Source organism: Rhopalosiphum padi, chromosome 4 (assembly GCF_020882245.1).
Source record: "Rhopalosiphum padi isolate XX-2018 chromosome 4, ASM2088224v1, whole genome shotgun sequence".
NCBI lineage: Eukaryota > Metazoa > Arthropoda > Insecta > Hemiptera > Aphididae > Rhopalosiphum > Rhopalosiphum padi.
Window position 1 is genome coordinate 6404834 of NC_083600.1, and position 22505 is coordinate 6427338.

At 25.9% G+C, this 22505-nt stretch overlaps 2 protein-coding genes and 1 non-coding gene across 4 annotated transcripts; 2 read left to right on the top strand and 1 right to left on the bottom strand.

Moving 5' to 3' along the window:
* The first annotated feature begins 11 nt into the window (after positions 1–11).
* Positions 12–17274, top strand: LOC132929949 (uncharacterized). Of its 2 annotated transcripts, XR_009662179.1 has the most exons (5): positions 12–459; positions 576–659; positions 10854–11098; positions 12915–13404; positions 13477–17274. XR_009662179.1 is itself a non-coding variant. In XM_060995599.1 (4 exons), the coding sequence occupies exons 2-4, from the start codon at positions 581–583 to the stop codon at positions 13161–13163; spliced, it is 573 nt and encodes a 190-aa protein (XP_060851582.1). In that variant the 5' UTR covers positions 12–459; positions 576–580; the 3' UTR covers positions 13164–17274. The 2 variants fall into 2 exon arrangements, 1 of the variants encoding a protein (XP_060851582.1); XM_060995599.1 differs by having other exon boundaries at positions 12915–17274.
* On the top strand, positions 5422–7913 carry LOC132929948 (uncharacterized). Its single transcript, XM_060995598.1, has 2 exons — positions 5422–6628; positions 6731–7913. Exon 2 carries the CDS (start codon positions 6732–6734, stop codon positions 7482–7484), a length of 753 nt encoding a protein of 250 aa, XP_060851581.1. The 5' UTR covers positions 5422–6628; position 6731; the 3' UTR covers positions 7485–7913.
* A 4077-nt stretch (positions 17275–21351) lies between the features above and the next one.
* On the bottom strand, positions 21352–21470 carry LOC132931078 (5S ribosomal RNA). Its single transcript, XR_009662328.1, has one exon. It is a non-coding gene; the product is annotated as a 5S ribosomal RNA (ribosomal RNA).
* Between the last annotated feature and the right edge of the window lie 1035 nt (positions 21471–22505).

Consider the following 22505-nt stretch of genomic DNA (forward strand, 5'->3'; position numbering starts at 1 on the left):
GACGGGGAAACTAGACGGTAGTAGTTATCGTGATCGGAATATTATTGGTCTAATTATTTTGATGATTACCGCTCACTGTAGAAAATATTATCGTAGTGATAGTAATAAATAATAATCATACGTAGGTAATAATAATAAATAATAAAAGTAAATAGATTATTATTGCCGAGGACTGAGGAGACTCGAGTGCATGGATAAACGAGCGGAGAGCAGTGATCGAGAGTAATGAGACTTGAGTTGATGATGCGTCCGTATTGACTGCCGAGGATTTACCATAGGCAATAGGCACCTATAGCGATATTGTGGTCGCTATTGATCGCGTCCTGGGCATCTTTGGAGATTATTGTTTGAATAGAATGGCAACGTTTAAATGGTTTACGGTGTCTGGCAGTACGAGTTCCAGCTAAGAAGAGGACGTTGTCGTTACGTTGTCGCTTCCACGCCAGATCAAAGGAAACGGTCAGCATCCCATACGAGCACTGTTTTCTTGTTTATGAAACATTCTCGTCAAATTATAAGAATAATAACAATACAAATGTACACATGTTGATTTACAATTTATTTCTCTGATCTAGGGTGTATGAATACTGTTAAACACAAGCCGGGATTGCAACTTCAGTACCTGTTGCAAGGAGGCTCATATCGAAACACCAAACTACGTAAGTGAAATATTTATTTAATGCCACTGTAATATATTTAAGATGTTCTTCTGAAATCCTGTTAATAGTATTTATTTTGAAGTCTAGATTTTGAAACGTAGTTCCATATATTATGACATTGGTTCGTCTGCACTAGGTAGTGTATTTTTTGGGTTCATATTAGGCCCATAGTCCAAACATTAGATTTTGGATTAGGTAGATACCTAATAATATATAATAGATAACCTAGATAATTTTGGTTTTTGTATTTTAAATTTCAATATTACAGCTGTATAGTATAGTATAGTATAGTATAGTATTAATCTTTTGGAAACAGTTAAAATTAACTAGGTAGTGAGTAGTAAGAGCTCTAGTCAATTTATCATTAATAGTTTGAAGAAAATGCACTAGGTATTTTATGAACATAGTAATGAAACAGAATTGTACAGTGTTTAAATAAGTACACAGTTCATAATATCCAATTATTAATAATTTTTCATATAATATGACTAGATTAATGTAATAGTATAATTATTGTTAAGGGCAACATTGTTAAAATATTTTTCATAATTATTTTAATGACTATAGTGTAATCTGTGTATTTGTATCTATAATCTATATTATATGATTTATATTTATAGAAGTTATTAGCCATGTTATTTATACTATCAACGAATTAAAAAAATATATATCTGATTTAGTTTATACATTAAAGTAATTTTATTTTTAGTTATTAGTACAATAATATTAAGAATATTATAGTCATATTGATTATTATGTTAAAATAAAAGCAAATATTATATATTATAATGTGTAAAAAAGAAATATTTTGTTAACTAGGGGTACTTAATTTATGTATGGGATTGTTAAGTTTGGCTACCCTAGTTGTTTTAATATTAATTAACTAATAGAAATAAAAAGTGTACAGAGCATGACCTGCACTTCTATGAATATTATTCAGGGCCGGTGCTGTAAATAAAATTAAAATAACCTTAAAATATAAACTATATTAATGTTCATGTTTTATGTTTGTATTTTGAATCTTCTGAATAATTTATTAGTTATAATTTTATAAATTAAAATAATTAACATTTAAATTTATCAGTTCTACATTTCAAAAAATGCCAAACTAAATGTAAGTATTAAAATATTAAATATTGACAAATTGCACCAAAGAAAAACACTTAAAGCACTTAAAAAATATTTTTTAAATTTGAGTACATAACAACAATAACACAATTTATGTTATTCGGTGGGAAGTACTCTTAAATAAAAAATCATCAAATCCTACAATATAAAACAAAATTTGTATTTACCTCATTTGGCTTATTACCTAAGAATAATTGTTATACTACCCAATGGTCAAGGATTAGGATGGTTTACTATTACTACAGTCTCAGACTAAATACTGCTTAAATGACTTAATATTTTAGGTGCCTTGAACCTAATTCATAGATTGTTCCAGAAAAAAAGTTAATGCAACTGATGTTATTTTTTATAATTTTAATTCAAACTTATTTTTTTTAAGATAAGATCATTATTTCTTCATAATTACTTATGGTTAATATTATTAGTATAACAGACAATTATTTAATTTTTATACTACGTTTAGTCTTAAGTATTAATTTTAAATAGTCAGTTACTACTTTTATTTTAATAATTGCAACATTGTCATTGCTTTATTAAAAAAATATATTACCTATTAATAAATTAGGACTAAACTCTCGGACTTAAATCGATTTATTTAAATACTATTGTTTTATTTACATTATAATAACTAACCACAGATCTATACACTTATTATATTTCATATAATGATTTTATTTTTTACATCTTGCTCAAACTTCTCCATGCGTTTTAAGTAAATTCTTCTCATTTTATACTATAAAAATTAATGTATATATTTTTGTTTTATAATGTATTTGAACAATATCTATAGTTATAATTAAAAAAATTAGAGAATGTATTTTGTTTAAATGTAAAAATGATTTTAATGATTATAATTTAAAAGAATATATTTAATTTAAATGTTTAGTCTATATCATATATAACGACACTGGTTGTTACAATGCATTTGGTGCAATGTCATTAATTTCAAGGTCTTGGAAAAATTCCCTATTGTTGTATAATATACAAAATAATAGATTGTAATGACATTATCGGTTAATACAACATACAAATCAGCGCTTATATAAATTATATATATTTAAACTGTGTATATTATAATAAATTAATAACCATATAATTGATATCGTATGATTTCGTCCAATATCTCATCGGTGAAATTATATACCTACTTAGTACTTACATGGAACTTTAATATAGTACAGTTAAAATTAATTGATTTTCTAAAAATTGTTCATATGTAATTTTTTTAAATGTCTTCACTTTTTATAAATTAAAATATGTATGTAAATAATTTAACAGTTCATTAGTCATAGATGATATCAACTGTGTACCTAAAATAGAATATTTATTGTATAAAAAAAATATTAATACAATGTTTTAATTCATTTTATATGAATAATTAATTAATTAGATATTTTAAAATATTCAGTATCTAGTAAATATTAATTACTTTTTTATGCTATGGGTAATACTGGTAATAGACTATTATAAATATTCGGCATTCAAGTATAAATAGTTAAATAGACCCATAGGCAGAGATTTGATTGAATTTTAGGGGGGCTATATTTGGCAATATTATTGCAAAATAGATACCTATTTAATACTTTGAAAAATGTTCAAAAATTTTGAGAGAGCTTTTGATTATTTTTTTTTTTGGAGGAGGGGCTAAGCAGCTCCCATTCTCCACCTATAAATAAACCATTTGGCACTATTATAGATGTACTAATAATTAGAAATTTAAGTCTCAATGTTTGCATTAAACATTTAAACATGAATATTTTCACATTTTACATAGGTACATTTTGAGTAACAGCAATATCAAATTTGATAAAATAAGTTTTAGGTATAATTTCTATAAGAAATAAAGAATTAACATGAAATTTATTAAAAACAATTTAAACATATTTAGTTTTTCAGCTCTTATATTTTCTTTTTCAAATAAAAGTACATAAAAATTAAAGTAATTAGTCTCGAACACTATAAATATGTATTTTTTTTATTCTTATCTTGAATTAATTAGTAATTACTTAAACTACAAAATTAATATAATTTAGGTATGGGATATACTATATTAATTTATAGTTTAATATAGTTTTTCATTATCAATGTTATCTATTTTATGATCTTATTATATAATAATACTATGTATGTATTACCAACGTCAATGGTGTTACAGTAAAACCCATTATAATTATGATAAAAGCCAAAAATTACCTCTGTAAAAATTTATTTTTTAAATTGCCTTGTTCATTAAAAAAGAAAATTAAATTCTTTTTCCTATTATTTAAATATAAATAGCATCCTAAAACAAACACATTTTTTATAATAGTCTATTTTTTTTATTGTTATTGAATAATTACAATCTGTGTATAAAATTAGGTACAATTAATAGTTTTTTTTTTTATACAAAGCAAGAAATGCAATGAAATTTTAAAGAATAGAAGTTAAGACACCTAACTTTAAGAGGTTTTGTTAAGAAATGTTTATGGATCAATTTCAATGTAATATTCTTACTGAATTTTCTGGATAAGTTCTTGAATTCTACTTTCTTTTTGTAGTGGAGTTTTTGTGAAATTTATTGTGGTTTTGGCAATTGCATTTTGTTTATGGTTAGAATGCAATGATACATTTGTAACTTAATTAATGGCCTTTGTTACTATATTATGTATGCATATGAATTGGAATAATTGTGTAGTTTATTTTTTTATAATATAATAGGAACAGCAAACAGTCAATCTCCCTATGTTGAAAATGTATTACCATAGGTGTATGCTCAGCGTATGCAGGTGATAGCATACCCTATGGGCTAGGGACAAACACTTTTTTATAGAGAGTAAATGAAGTCCCAAAATAACACTTTAAAAAAAATAAGATAACAAAATATTATTTGAAGTTCACAACCTAATAATTATGAAATTATATCCTCTTCAATAAACATGTCTTTATAATAATATATTTTTATTTTTGTATAAAAAAATCATTTTGAATATCTTATTATTTTCTAATAAGAATAAGTATGCAAAACAGTACTCAGAACCAATTTTCAGGGAGGAGGGAGTATGAGTAAATATTGTCTTGTAATATATTTTAGTGAGTATATTTAGTTCTGTATTTTAGATTTATATTAATAGTTTCTAGTGACTTGATTTTAAAGTATTTGTATCTACAATTACTTTTTTTTATAATAGTAATAATATTTTTAACGGGTTTATGAGTATAGTATAGTAGGAAACTTAGCTCTATGAGCTGTTATTAACAATTTTAAATCAATAATAAATTACTGCATATGGTTCAAACAAAAAATTCTCTGTTATTGAAGTTTTTAGATTTATAAGTTTATTTTAAGATTTTTGAGGTACTTTTTTGGCCTATTTGATGTTTTAATATATAGTAAGAAAGAATAGGTATGTCGTATGTATGTATGGTATGAAATTAGAAATTATAAACTTATTTAAAAAATCAATGTAATTACTAAAATAAATAATATCTAGGATGTTTTATTTCTCGAACTTTATACTTTCACATGGTTTTTATTATTATGATTTTTTAAAAACGATAGCTCAGAGATTCATTTTTATTCCAACAATTCTAATTAAATATTAGTTTGTTCTGTTCATATCCAGCGTAAAATAATTGAATAAACAAATGAACTCCATGATATTCGTGTAGTTCTATTAAGTTCATTATGCATATATATATACATAATTTAGTTATTTATGAATTTACTTAATACTAAATATTAAAGATATATTAGCCATTAGCGTATGAAATTAAAAAAAATCGCATTTATTGAGCCTCACATTTCGGAAATTGTATCCATACGCTTTAAATTAATATCGATTTTTTATACTTTTAAGTCACATGTCGAATACCTATTAGAAGGTAACGCTATGACGTAGATGTTATTTATTGAACACTAACATTGCCCGTATTAATTACTAAAAAGCAATAAATTATGTTTATAAGTTATAACTAATGTACCATTATGGATTAATATAATATAATATACAATATTAATATTTTATTATATTTATAATAAATTGATCGTGAACGGTTATATCTGTGATTCAATGAACAGATATCAACAATTGTATTGGTTAGTAGAGCCTGAAAGTTTCTTATTTTTTTTTTTTTTTAGAAAAGGGACAGACTATGTTAGTTTGTTTACATTGTCTGTTTCTCTTTTTCTCGATTGATCCATCGGAGAATTACGTAACAATGAACGCATATTTCGATTTATTTTATTTTCATATGTTATTTTATCCGTCTTAAATCTTAATAAGGTCTATATTCTATATCTGGGAAATTATTAATGATTCATTAATGTAATATTTCATATAGAGTACAATTGTTTTCTTAATTATAATAAGGTGACTTAGAAATTTTTTCTTTCCAAATAAGTAAAGTTTCTTAAAACAATAATGTATTTGAGTACGGGAAAATAAATATAATTTCCTATTAGTGTAGTATAAAATAAATCGCGAGCACTACGCTGCTACGCTCACAGTTTCTATAGTAACGTACGGTTTTTACCGTCACTACTGTAGATCAATACTATATTCTCCTCTCTACATACCTACTACTACCCTTGATTATTCCATGCAGGCCTTACGTTGTTTACTTTATTTACGCATTATCTCGTCGTCTGTTGAACACATTTGTTCGATACTATATTATTACGTTTTGTTTTGATTTTTTTCAACAAATCGCGAGTTGCGTGATCAGTGTTAAATATATAGGCATGTCATTTATAACAAACGAATAGATGTTATAAAATAAAGTGTAACACGTAATATCTACAAGCTTCAAATACCAAGTTTTTTCAAATTTAATAAAGCTCGAAAGTCGCATTCATATAACAGGTAAGAAAATTTGTTATCTCAAAATATAAAATTTTTAATACTTATAAATTTCGAATAATAAATTAATGTTTTTGTGTCGTGCATTCTTTTTTTTTTTTTTAGAATGCATAGTTTTGGTTTACAGTCAGCTTTGGCGATTCGACGTCAACGTAAGAGACGAGCAGAACTAAAACGACACATGGAAAGACGTCGCCTTAGTTCTCAATCGATAGAAAGTGGGATTCATGGTTCTAAATCTACAGTAACAAGCCCGACAGAATATCATGGATCTGTTGGCAGTCTATCACAGGGGCCAAGGAGAAGAAAGAGACCACCTAAAATGCTTGATACGAAAGTCGCTTCTAGCATAGGCATGCTTCATGTTGGAGTGGTTTTTCTGGTTTTGGGCCTTTTTTTAATTGGGTCTGGAATTATACCTGATGATTATGTTTCTTGGGGTTCAAAAAATTGGGTTAATGAACTTGTAATAACTGGTTTAACTTCAAGTATAATTGGTATATTTTTGCTTGTATTGAATCATTTCATTAACCGCAAAGCAGAATCAGATTTAGCTGCTTACGTGGAACGTCAATTGACCAGAACAAGATCAGGTAGAAGACTGGTACCAGACGCAGAGACTGGTGCTATGCATACAAAACAACAACAAAAAGCAAGACAACAGAGTCAGAGTCAACAGCAAAATTCTCCTGGTTCAGATCTTGATCAAATTGCTGAAGAAGAAGCATCTGGTTCGGAATATAGACATGTTGATCAATATAATAATCATGAAATAGAGAGACAGCATCCAGGCAGGACCCATAATGCATACAATAGGGAATTATTGGTAACACGGTGTTATGACACAACTGAAGCATAGTAAGTTGTAACAAATTATCTTGATAAATAGTTAAAAAAAAAAATGAAGTTATTAAGATAAATTACTTTTAAGAAATTTAATTTATATTTAATAATAATATTTACATTTTAACTTAAATTTATTTAATTTGCCTGTTTTTATGAATGAATGTATACATTGACTTCCTTAATTATCTAATATTTAAATATTTAATTATACTTATATTTTATACTTGTAATTTGATATTTTTATACTATTTAGTTGACTTTTTTAGTTTTGTGTTTAAATATTGTTAATTAACTTTAAATGCACAATATATTTAGTAAACTATCAAAATTTAATTGATTAGATAAAATAAATATTGTATTTATTGTTTTGCTTGTATTATAATATTTTTGGTTTGAAAATTGTATTGTCAACTTAAAAATACCCTAAACAGTAAAATCACAAATTAGAAAGTTATATTTTAATTTTTGTTAAGAAAAAAATTATAAGCAATTAATGTATAATTAGTTATTGTTTTTGTTATGTTTTTAGATTAATATGTTATGTAATTAAAATCATTGAATCAATATTCGTATCATAATACTACTATGGAGCTAATTTTATTTTAAGTATAAACGAGTATGTATATTAAATATTTCATGAAGAATTTCTTTTGGAAGACTGAAAATATTAATTTACGTTCCATTTTTAGTTTAAACAAATATTTTTTGCAATCATTGTACTTTTAATTCTTGCTCAACACTTTTCTTGATTTTAAAGAATTCAAAAATGAACACCGGGGATCAAAGAAGTATTAATTGTTTTATTTATGCTATTTATTATTGTTTTATTTTATAATTATGATTGACACCACTTTAAAGATTAAAACATATTTTTTCTTTGGTTTTAATTTCCATGTAAAATGATTTGGGTAATATTTAGATAATTTACCTCTGTGTTCATATCTATTATTTTGTTTGAACCATGTTCTTGACTTGAATGAAATAACTTGCACTGTGATTTTTGTGTTTATATATCTAATTATTGATAAGTATAAGGCATATATAAATATTATATAAATATATAATAATGCATTAAATATTGAATTTTTATAAGTAACTTATTGTATCATTCGGCTAATTATTTAAGTAGAATTAATTTATTTAAAATTACTATATTTATTATAATTGCTTAACTTATTTAAATTAAAACAACTATTACTGACATTTTAATATTTATCAAAATAATAAAATAACATTTTTCAATCATATATTATTTTTCTTATTTATTTTTGTTACAATTGGTTTTAATACCGATTGTCGTTATATATAGTACAAATAATCGGCATTTGATTTGGGAAAATTTATTTTCTTTACGCATAGGTATTGTTATGTTATGACTCATTGTGGAAGAAAAACTGTTTTAATTGTTTGTTTATGCTCATGTATGTGGTTATAATACATAATACTTACTTATATTATGTTTGTGCCAAATTATTGTCTGTTTTAATTATACATAACATTTTATCAAATATTAAATAATTTACCCTTATTACTTGTTATTATTGATTGAAAGCTGTGAACAATTTTGTTTATTTTATACTCCTTTTTAAAGTGCTCACTAGTATGACTTCAATATATTATTATGTAAACATAAAACTTATAATTAATAATTGTAGATATAATGAAAACTAAACTGATATGTTTTAAATGAAATAGCAAAAGTAACACTAATCTTACTGTACAATTTTCTTAAATTAAAATTCAATATTCTAATTATTACAGTATAAATTATATATACAAATATTTAAGCTATTTATTTGAGTATGAGAAATATAATCAAAAACATGTTATGTTTGGAACTTATTATAATAGTATAAAAAATATAATCCAATTTTTAACATATTTTTAAGAATGATTTCTGAAACAATCTATTGTTGTCAGTAATATATTTGTCATGGTTTTAAATGTTTTAATAATGAATAATACATTTTGTTATTGAGTTGTATGGGGCTGTTTAAATTTTACTTTCCAAACAAAGTGGATGTTGCATAATAATGTAATGATTGTAATGCCCATGGCCAACAATTTTTGATACATACAATTCACAAAACATTTTAATACATTACCATACTATATAAAAGCTGCTTTTGACAGCTGGTAAAATTATATCTTTTTACACACTTATATGAAATATTCAAATATATGACTACTAACAATATGACATGTTATATCAGTTATATAGTTAATTTATATGATTATGTATGAGTTATGACACTCGTATTATATAGGTAGTAATTTATATTTTTCTCAACAATTAGTTTATTTTTTTTTTAAATTTATAAATGATATATTATTATGATGGTTTTAATGTGATAAAAGTCTGTTAGTTTATAACTATTAACTATATAAGTTAACTATAATATATAATACTTATATATTATAGATATATGTTAATTAAAAACACATTATTATAAAGATTGAAACTGAATACTTCAATGTGACATGTGTAGTTGTTAATAATATGACATATATAGCATATTTATATTATCATTTTTTAACAGCAACAGGTAAATAATTTGTTTTGAAATTGTTTACTGTTGAGTCAACTTTTTGAAGTGAACATAAACATTAATAACTGTACATATTGTACCCACGTATAAATAATAATGTTTTCCACATCATAAAATTCAATCCTTTATAATTTTTATTTTATTTTTATAATTACGAGCATAATATGCCTTTTTTACAATATCATTATAACTGTTGTAAAATTTCTGACAAGTACATAATATTATTTTATCACAATTAATTTTAAGATGTATAATAATTTTAGTAATTCTAAAGCCTAAATGCTTAATCATACTATATTTTATACTATGCTATAGTCTATAATTATTTATATAATAATTTTAGTAATTCTAAAGCCTAATCATACTATTTATACTATACTATAGTTAAAATAAAGCTTATCTAATTTATTTGAACGATTATTAACTTACTGCCTATGCAGGATGTCGTTTTACTTGCCTTTCTAGATGGTAGGATTAAGACTAAACTCGATCTATAATCATTGCCAGTGGTCCACTGGATACCTGAATCACTGTCGGAACTTAGCATAGTTATGATCATTTTAAAATTTATAAAAAATTACAATTAAGTTGTTACTTTGTTAGGTATGGATTTGTTTCGAGCGCAGGTACTAATTATGCTTATGCCCTGTGCTGTAGGTACATCGTTAGGACTTAGGAGGATCTGTAAAATTGATATAGGCATCATGATAATAATTGAATGAATTCAATAATGTAGAACACACATTTATCTATGTATTAGCGAGTTTTTTCAACATTATTATGTACTTTTTTTTTCGTTTTAATTTTATTTACTCGGTTTATACAAAATACAGACGAAATAACCATGATTGGAGCGATGCCTGCTGTGGCCGTCCGCCACGAACGGCGGAGGCAAGAAAAAAAAGTTGTGTGCGTGAATAGTCTGAACACCGGTGATCGGGAAGGTTCATCGAACACCACTGGAAACCGGAGACCAAGTCTTTTAACACTGCAGTCACCGCATTCCCAAACTGGCACACCGATCACATCTCCACCGTACATCCAAAACTCATTGCCAGATATCTATGTCTGTTCAAAAGTAAGCCGACCATTTCCCGCACATACCCTTCATCACCCACAGGACCAACGCTGTGTATTTTGTTATTACAATTGGCCTTTGGTCAACGTTGTGTATCAGTCAGCCTGCTGACGTATACGATTATTTTAACACACTTGGTCATTATCTCAGTCGATTTTAGTTGGTAAAAAAAAAAAAAAAAAAAAAATGTTTTTATGGCACTATTTAAACTTTTCAAGTAATTATATCACAATTATAGTTAACTATGATTTTAATTTCTTAATACGAAGAAGCTTTGAACTTTTCTAATACGAATTTAAAGTTTTTATAAAATAAGAGTGATTGTATAAATATATAATATTAAAGTACCCTGAAAATGCATGATACACCACTCCATTTATCTATACTTTTAAATTTATTAAATCGCTTAAATGCTTATTAGATTATTTTTTATTATTAAAATTTCTAATAATATACTTTTAATACATATTTTAAACTATGTGTGTGCGGAAAACATTTATTTTTTTGACAAGCAATGAAATCAACAGAGGACGCAATAACTGATAATTAACTATAAAATCTTCTCTTTCTTTTTGCATAATAATATGTTTAATTATATATTGTGGTTGGTGGTTTGGTGCATTATATATGGTACATACAAATAAAGTCTATCCGTTTTGCGAAAACGTAGGTACGCAGCATTTTCAAGTATTGAGAGTCAATTGAAAACCTCACATAATACATTTTTCGATTATCGTATTCATCCTTTTCCAAATTATAATTATTGTTATTTTTATAAACTAATGAATTTCAATATTTCATTCTATAAAAAAATTCTTGTCAAAACCTTTAAGTGAAAATGTACGCTGTATTTAATTACTCACCAGCGTATAACTTTTCCTCTTTAAAATTATTTCATAATACATCTTTGTACCTTCCAAGGAAACGTGTCGAATGTTATCTGTTTCGAAATATTTTGAAATCTCGTAGTTTTGATCAATTTTATCCACATTTTAGTAAAAACCATAATAACGATTAACATATAACATATAAAGTGATAGAAAAACTGAAAAATAGAATTTTTTAATTAGCCAACTATGTACATTTTTCAATATAAATAAAAACAAATCGTTTTTAATAAAATTGTGTAAAAAAAATGTCAATAATATTGGTTAGCAGAAAAGTTATTACGTGGTGAAGTATAAATTATAATTATTAGTTCTAATTCTGTTATACCTATAACCTATATAACTGCACCATCGCCACGAACACCTTGTTTCCAATATAATATCTATAAGATTTTTATTATAAAATATTATTACAATTTAAATAATATTTAAAACATCATTAGACGTACGTAAGTATATTATGGTATTATGGTAAATCGTTTACGCATGCGAATTGCGAATGAACGTATATAAGATTATAAAATATATTACCTAAATATTATCTTCTATTTTTTGTTTTATCTTTTATTGCTATTTTGTTTCAAACAAATTACCTGAATTGAATAATTAAAAAACAAATTATTCGGTATTCGTTGTATTATTTTTTTTTTATATATTGAAATATTATTAGTTATTAATTCATTATTATTATTTTTGCTTTATTTATTTGTTTTTGCATTTTTCATTTTATTTTATATTATATTTATGTTCACCAGGGTATAAAAATAAAAAAAAAACTGCATGAAATAGAGCCATTTCGGTCGATCCGAGCGGGACAACAAAGGTACTCGTTTACATGATATTTGCAAATTCCATATGAGAAATTGTTTATTCGCGTGGCTGAACCATAAACGTGTGTCTCAAATGCCGTACGGATATGTTTGCCACAGGTGTCCGTACTGCACATAGCCGTGGTGACCATACTCATCGGGGCCATACTGCTGATCGTTGGGCTTGTTCAGCTGAAGCCGGGTGCGGACGCGTCTCAGTACAAGCACGTGTTGATCTTTTCCGGTCTGATCACAACTCTGGTCGGTATCCTTACGGCCATCATCCGGTGCTGCCTTCTGCCGTGGGTCATCAAACGCCGACAGAGGAGGTCCACCCCGTCAACGCCTGGCATGCTGTTGACCGCATAATAGAGGAGAGGACGCCGCACCACCACTGCAAGACTATCGAGATTTCTGCTTATATCTGCTTCACTCACACACACCACATACACATTTGTTTTTAGGATGAAGTGTGTCAAACATTATTTATAGATAAAAATATGTTATTTAATTTTTACTCTTTGTCGCCTGCACGATGTTATCCGAAAAGAATCGATAGTGGAGGAATTTCGGTCTCGTCCGCGAAAAAAGAACGAGTTCGATGTATACGGTATATACTAGTCACTAGATACATAAATTTAATAGACGATGTAATGTAAAATATCATCTAAAATATTTACAGGTTTTTTATATTAAACAGTGGATCGATAGTATAAATCGATGAATTGCGATCAGTTCTAGCCTGTGGGCTGTGGTACACGAAACGAATCGAATCTTCGCCAAAGATTATTTGGTGCCTCTATACACAATAAATCATATATTATAATTGTATTTTATTATATAATACTTAAATATATATAATAAAATACATATTTATACAATATGAAATATACAGCACACACACACACACATATATACACACATACACACACACATACACATACAAATACACGGGTCTGTGATTTTAACTCTCACCGACATCGTTCGATGACAGGTCTGAGTAGTGAGTTTATTAATATGTTATACCTAGTAAGGAAATTCAAATAGAAATCGTTTTGTTCTTGTGTTTTAAAATTGTAAAGTGGAAAGTTTTTCATTAATTTTTGTTCAAGGGTTTATGATTTTTTATCCTCATATTTTATGTCCACAGTAAATAATCCCAAACAGTACTTGTAAATCAATCCTAAATTGCTAAATAGGATGTTTTATATTATACAGTTTATACCTATTATACAATTACAATGTATATTTTTAAGGTATTTATGGGACCAACAATATGAAACATGAAACCAACATTTATGAATAATTTTAGTCCGATTCATATGCTACATATCTCTAAATATTTTAACCATAAATAAGCAATGTATTCATTATACATATATTTGATTTTTTGAATAATTGAAATCTGGGTCTTCATTTTGTTTTTGTTATGTAATTATAATTTATAATACCTACAATTAAATGTTAAAAATATACAAACTTTCAATTTGCTGGTCCATATGTTAATGTCGAGGCAACAATAATTGTGACTTTGCTAGTTTTTGGATTCATACCGTAACTTTTGAAGTCTTCCATTATTATTTTTTATCCTACGTATGATGCGTACATTATTTTAATTGACTGACCTTTCACAACTGACCAAAGTATAATTTAACCGTTCAATCAATAAACTGTAATGTCCTTAATCAAAATATAGCCATTTTATGATTCGCTCAAATTTAATTAAATTATGTATTCTATGTTATTGGCCAACTTAATTTGTATAAGAAACTTAATAAAAAATTATTATTGAAATTCACAACATGTTCAGTGATTTTGTTAGTACAATTTTGACATAAATAACGATCTATTCTCACAATCTGACTTTTAAAACAAAGTTGAAATAATCTTGAATCCTATATTAAAGGTATTTGATATTACATGTGAATAGAAATAAATATATTTAAATGTTAGATACTTAATTTTATAAAAAATTAATTAGTATTTTATAACAGTTTATCGTTGTTTTTTTTCTATTTTTTATATACTTATGCTATCATTAGCAATCTCTAATTTCTCAAGTAATAAAGAGTGATTATTAAAAGGGTGTAGATATACATTTGCTATTAAAAAACTATTTATTTATATAATAATTGTTTAGTATAAATGTTTTACCCCATTTGTGAAATAGCCCAAATCATGAAACAAGCAATTATAAATTCCACACATTTTATGAACTTAGAAAAGTACAATGGTATATTATAGACTAGTAGTTTACAACCTTTTAAACTATGCGGCACACTTCATCTCTTACAAAATTTTTGCGGCACACCAATCCATATAATATGTGAAGCATATTTTATATATATACCTATATATACATATAAATACATACTAATAAAACTATTAATAGTTTTTTTGAGGCACACTTCAAAAGTGCTCACGGCACACCAATGTGCCGGGGCACACCGGTTAAAAACCATTGTTATAGACAGTAGAGCTTAAACCCCTAATATTAAAAATTATAGTTTATTAATTCTCAGGTTGTCATGTTTCAAAGTAATAATGATACAAACAATTTCATAGATTATCATTTAAATATCATAAGTTAAAAATGAGTTTCAAAAATAAATATTCTTTAAAAGGTTTCTTTTCTTGTTATTCCAGACAACCATAGTGCACAAATAATGAATAGTATCAAACCTAATAATTTTATAATTTGATTGATTTATTTTTTTTATTATACAATTTTTGTTACCTACTTACCAGACATAATATAAATATATATATTTTTTTTATTATTATAAAATTTACTTTTTAAACGAATCCTGATTAATTATTATACTATAAAATAAAAAATACATTATTAAAAAAAAAAAAAATTACTAAGGTCTAGTTTTTCTAGTTCATTGAACTGGGAATTTCACAAATGAATTGAAATGATGTGTAATGCAAATACATTAGTAATATTGTATATTATAGAAAAAAATAATGAATATACATTTTTTGTAATTATTTTATTTGTCATAAAATTTACAGAACCGTTATAATTAACATACACAAAATGCTCATAAGGCTTGTCTAAATTTGTGATTATTTTTATTTGTTTAAAACGTAAGTGTTTTTTTGTGCCAAAAAAAAAAAAACTATTTTTATTGTAACATTTTCTACAAAATCTTAAGAATTTCATAAAAATAATAATTGTTTTATTAAAGCTTTTAATTTATGTATGGTATGAATAAATTGTTTATTCTTGAACCTTTTTGATAATCACTCGTTGTTTAAAAAATTAATATTATTTCAATAAATTATTTTATTTTATACTAGGTATAATGATAAAAAATGGTAGCATCAATAATGTTCTCTTATAATGTGTCTAATATTTAAAAAATATTTTTTCGGTATTTTTTACACATGGATAAAATAAGTAATTACTAAATGATCAATCACTATTATGTTTATTGAAATTTTTTAAGATCACATATGTTGAATATTTGTATTCTGTTGATCTGTTAATTCTTATGATATTTTATTTTTAACGTTATTACAAATTAAGGAAAATAAATATAAGTTACCTTCCAGGAATTTTTACCAAGAAAAATTGTGATAATGTTAGTAATTTTTAGAAGTAAAACATATTTGAATACAAAATTGAAAATGTATGTTTGATAAGAATATATTAAGTAGTATTTAATGCAATCGCACTTATAATCCGCCCAATCTAATCTCTTAATTATTTGGTTTTGTATATTTTGTTCCATTGTTTATTCAAATTGTTAATTAATGTGCCATGTATAAGGTGAATATATATAAATTATGTGTATAATAATAATTAATAAAAGATATAAAAAATAAGTACCTACAATAGTTCATAATTCATAGTATCTACCTTATTATATAGTTCTTTTCAAGCTATCACCAGCAAAATACAAATAATAGTTATATATCAGTCAATGCTTTGCAATGCTAAACAGAAAAATAATTGTCTAAATAAATTATTTATATCTTATTTTCATATTAAGCTATTTTTGTAATAAAAAAAAAAAAAATATTCTTTTTGTTATTTACCTATAATTCTGCGTTGCTAACAAGAAATATTCAGTTTACATATTAGCATGGTAAAATTATTATTAAGTACTTACTACATTATTGGTATTTTTGTTATTATAATTATTGTTATTATTATATTTGTGTATTTTCTATTGTACTATACAACCTGCCATGCACATTTGAATAATTTTTATTATTTTATTATGTTTAAATTTTTAAGACGTCCATAAGGATTTTGTTTTTTTTTTGTTTTATGCAACATAATTTTGTTTAAAGTAACATTTGAGACTTCAGTGATAACATATATATGTATTATGTATATGTATATATAATATATATTCAAAATATTAGCTGTGTACCTATATTATTGATAAAATTCATAATCAATTTTTCTTATATATATTAACGAAATGTTTACTTAAATGTGTTTAATAAATGAATAATAACTTTATTTGAAGTTTAAATCACCTTATCTTGATTTAGTTTCACCAAATAATTACATCAATAATTTTAATTAGATATTAAAAATTAAATGTTTGATATATTTTGTTTCTCAAAGAGACATGGTGGCTCAGTCACAGAATTAATAATTATCATTTTTATATTTAAATATTTAAATACTAGAATTGTCCGGAAATTATTAGAAACTTTTAAATGTATTCTTTGCTGTATAAAATATGATTCTTTTAGATTCTGAACGGAGTGATGTATGTATTGATTTTACAATGATGTGTGTTTTTTTTTTCTGTGTTTAACATCACGTTTTGGAGTAGTAATAATGCTTTGATTTTTGACTCCAGCCCCTCTTCGAGTTAGTACTTTGGGGGGTCAAAAGTAAAAATCTCCAGTAATTTTTAAAAGCGTCAGAAAAAACCTTGAAAAAATAACGGAAAAACGCGAATTTTCACGCACAACCACTTTTTGACAAAATCGATTTTTTGATATTGCTGTAACTCAAAAATAATAATATAATCATTGTAAATACTTGAAATTTTCACAAAATGTTTGTATTTGCGTTATCTATTTACGATTAAATTTTCAAAATATTTAGAATTTTTTAAACTATTTATAAACCATTGAAATTTTCGATTTTTCTAAATTTTTTTTCTTGAAATGCCGATAAAAAAAAATTTGGCTTTTTAAAAAATCTTTAAAATTTAATACAAGGTTTATTATTATAAGTTGTACTTATCGTAGTAAAAAAAGATCAAAAATCGTTAGTCACAATTTTTGTTTATAAGCATTTAAAGTTCAAATGTTAACGAAATATATCAAAATCGCGAAAATTTGCAAGGAATTTTGAAGTTGAAAATTCATAAAATGTTTGTGATTTATACCTAAGGTTAAAAAAAACCTAATGCAAGGTTATCCATAAGTTTTCTTTCAAGTAAGCGTACAAAAAAATTCCACCGTCAATATAGAAAGAGATTTATGAGCGTTGAAATTTAATTTTTTACGAAATCGCTTAAAATAACGATATATTACGATTTAAATATAGGTAATAATATGATATATCCTACTAATTATTATTGACTGACAAATCATCTCCATTCAGAATCGTTTTTCGTATACAATGATACCTGTCATTGCATTCAAATTTAACACATCCATTATAGTGACCAACTGTCCTACTCTCCATCTCTACTATACAGCAGAGCGATACCCACTTGCCCACCATTTTTACTTTTATATTAAGCTAGTATAAAAATGTTAAGTACTAGTATTACCTATTAGTGGCTAGTACCTAATATGCATTAGGTTGTATTAATTTTTATCAAAAACATCGCATTTATTATAACCAAAGAATAATTATTATTCTGTGTTATAAGTTATAACTATTTATTGTAGGTATATCATATGTTATTACTTAATCTATTATATATCTTTATCTATTATATTACTTATCTATAGTCATAATTGCTCATTAAGAATCTATACTTAGATATCTACATATTATTATGAATTTTCTTGGGTTGAGGACTTCTAGTTTTTTTCTCTAGTTTTAGTTTGTCTAGAAAGGTCGCAGAACAATGTGAGTGATGTATTTATGTTGTATAACACAGAATTAGTAGATTATATTTAAAAAAAATGTTTGTATGTTAATTTATCATTATTACATACAAATTAGACAAATTAAGAGCATAATGTAAGTTATGATTTAGAACCAACTCGTTTTGGTATTTGATATAATGGTATAACATAATATAACGAGCTATATAAGTATAATTTGTTGGTAACCTACCTAATGAACATTTTTACTGTTTGTATTGATGACCCACAAAAGTACGTATAATAAGTGATCTATAGCTAGATGTTGCTCTAAATTTGACATTGTGTCATTATGAGATTTCCTATCTTGCATTATAATAGTACTGGCCGCTAAGGTGCTGTGTATGAAATTTTAAGTGTAACGTGTTTTATAGTGCCATTGCCGTTAAACGATTTTTCCTTATTATTTATTTATTTGTATACCTACATTAATATGTTTGAAGTTTTACCCTCGTTAACCATGTAGTTTTGTCTTAACGGTTTTACAGTAACCCCAATGAACACCATTATATTATATCGTGTCTGTCACTGTATTTTTATAAAATATACCTATATTTATACATTCGACATCCCCTGTTAAAACTCGAAGCTGGTTGTTTTCAAACGAATACACTCATTTCATATCTCCGGTATAATATGAACGCATATAAAATATATGATTGCGAATACTGCAGTTCTTTTCTTGTCCTGACAATTTATTGTAAAACATAATAGATCAAACAAAAATGTAGATGTATATTTGGTTGCACATACGCGGCTTTTTACACATGATTTTTTTAAATTTATTTACAAATTAATCATATTTGTGTCCTATATGCTATTATATTAGCATAAATTATTAAATTGTATGAGACCGATTATGTTGTTTTCCATGAATACGTTTATTGGTTTATTAATAAATGTATACATCGACGACTAAAAGGCTAAATATCTTATGTCCACTTTTTCAAAAATTGATTTTGTATGTCCAATCAAGAAAACTAGATTCTCTTTGTGATTCTGCAAATATCAAGTGTCCAAAATTATTAGAAATGCGTTATTTTTACATAATAATATTTGGCATTTTACTAGCTAATCATATTTTTGATTGCACAAAAATTTTAAGTAAAAAAAAAATGAGACGTACCTACAATTATTTTAAATAGATATATTAACATTGGTGTTTATTTTAACTGGGCAAATGTAACATGTCCGGACATACACTATTTGGAAAAACTGATGAATTAAATTTTATTAGTAGAAAAATATAATAACAGTTGCCATTCGTAATAAGTCCTTTTTAATTCCACTAAAAAATTACTTAAAAAATAAAATAAAAAGTATTAGTTGAGTTAAGCTAGCAAATTAATATTATGCAGTAAATTCATCATTTAGTAGCATTATTTTTTAATATTTGAATTAAAATGTACTTCTGATATAAAAACAATACGTATATATATTGCTGGCTACTAATATTGATAATTATAATATGTATAATGTTAAAATAAATAATAATAATATTGTTTATTTTGCGGTCGCACAGTTTATTATTGTTACAGTGTTATTATTACAGTAAGCATACCTACGTCGAATAACATATTATTATTCTGTTCTGAATGCATATTGTTATAACGTACATTTATCTTTAAATATATTAACGTATACCATAAACTTACTATATACCTAATCATTAATAAAGCAAAATAATATTACGCCCGACGTCAAAAACCGATCGCAGTCTGCTGCAGCCTGCCCAGCCGCGATGTTGTCGAATTCGGCAAAATCACTTGCAAACGGTGAGCCCCAAGAAGTGTGCCGTGATTTATTCGATTCGACGACAAAACATTATGGATCGGTTCCCAATATTGCATTGATGTCCGGTGCTGGTGATGCGTTGAAGATCCGATCATCGTCGCCGATATCTAGTCCGCAGCTAGTATCTGCGGACTCGGCCAAACAGGACGCCGCGAAGGGTGAATTCACCCGTCCACCGAAGAGACCATGGAGTTCGATGCCCAATATTCACATAACGTTTAGTGAAACCGAAGCAATCGAATCTGAGTGTGTTTCTGTGAAAGTCGCTGTAGCCGAGGTTGAAAATGGAACAGAATCGGCCTATGATGTGCACGTTTATTTAGATCCGATAACCAACACCAGTCATGGAGCCACCACTGAACGTAGACGCCGTTCGTGGTGGAAACGTACGAAAAAATTCGTACGTCGTATGTTTTGTTGTGCGTAATAATATAGCCTATATAGTTTAAAATATAATATAGTGTGGTTATTTTAACTTGTACGCAATTATAAGTTAAGTATATATAATATATATATTATATATTTGAACTTAGAAAAGTTCCTTATGGCTCAACGGGTTAGGACGTTTGGTTAGATAAAAATATTTTTTTATTGTGTAATTAAAAAATTTAAAAAAAACAACTTGACAAAGATTTCTTAAAATCACGTTTTTAAAGTTAAAATTGAATTTATCAAAATCAAAAAACGCCAACGGCACGTAGTGTTCCCAAGCGGTCACCCATCCAAGTACTAACTACGCCCGACGTTGCTTAACTTCAGTGATCGGACGAGAACTGGTGTATTCAACGTGGTATGGTCGTTGGCGATCTGATGTTAGAAAATAATAGTTATTAAATAATAAATATCGTAATTAAATATTTAAATTTTTTGATTGTAGTACAAGACAAAAACTGAATTCAGTTAATTTTTAATATTTTTAAAAAAAATACCAAAAAGCAAACATGACACTAAACATGGATCTATAAATTGTGTTTTGATTTTACAGTAAAACATCCTTACCTAGGTACTTATTTATAATTATTATATAGGTATACTAATTTAATAGTTTAATACTATCGGTATTGCCGGTATTGGTAAAATATTTTGTTAAAGTACCTACCTACCTACTAGTTAGTACTTAGTAGTTACATGTTGCATACTTAATGAATACGAATTTCAATTATTAAATTAGAACTTTAGTGATTAAATATTCCGTAATCCATAAAAGGAAATTACCTGTTTATATTATTATTATAGACTCTATAATATTATGAAACCGCGTTTGTGTACAATATTAATCGACATTCGATATTCGAAGGTAATTAATAATTATAAATCAATTGTCATAATAAAATCATATCGCATAAAAACTATAAATGTATTATAATATACCTAGGTAGTGTACCTATTAGTGTATTTAGCGTATTAGTAGTGTACCTATCATTTAAACGTTTACGAAGATGTAAAGTTTAGGTATTAACTATTAGTTTATTTTATTTCATTAAAATACGTTTAGAAACCTGGGATTTAGAATGTTCGTAGAGTGAGAATAGGGCCGGCACTATATAGAAGTATTGGTGCCCTGGGCGCCTTGAAGACCTTAACCCCCCTCCCATAATTAGTTTAAGTATTAATAATAAATTAAGTTTTTTTAGTATGTTTAAATAAAATTAGTACGTATGTATTTTTGTATTATAACTTTAAACTTTATTACCTGATCATATACCTGATCATACCTTATAAAATTGTCGCATTGCGTAAAAAAATAGAATAAAGTAAAATAAGTAATAGTAATTTTAAATTTGATACTTATAAGTTATAAGTTATAACTATAAATTATAATGAATATTTAAAATTGTG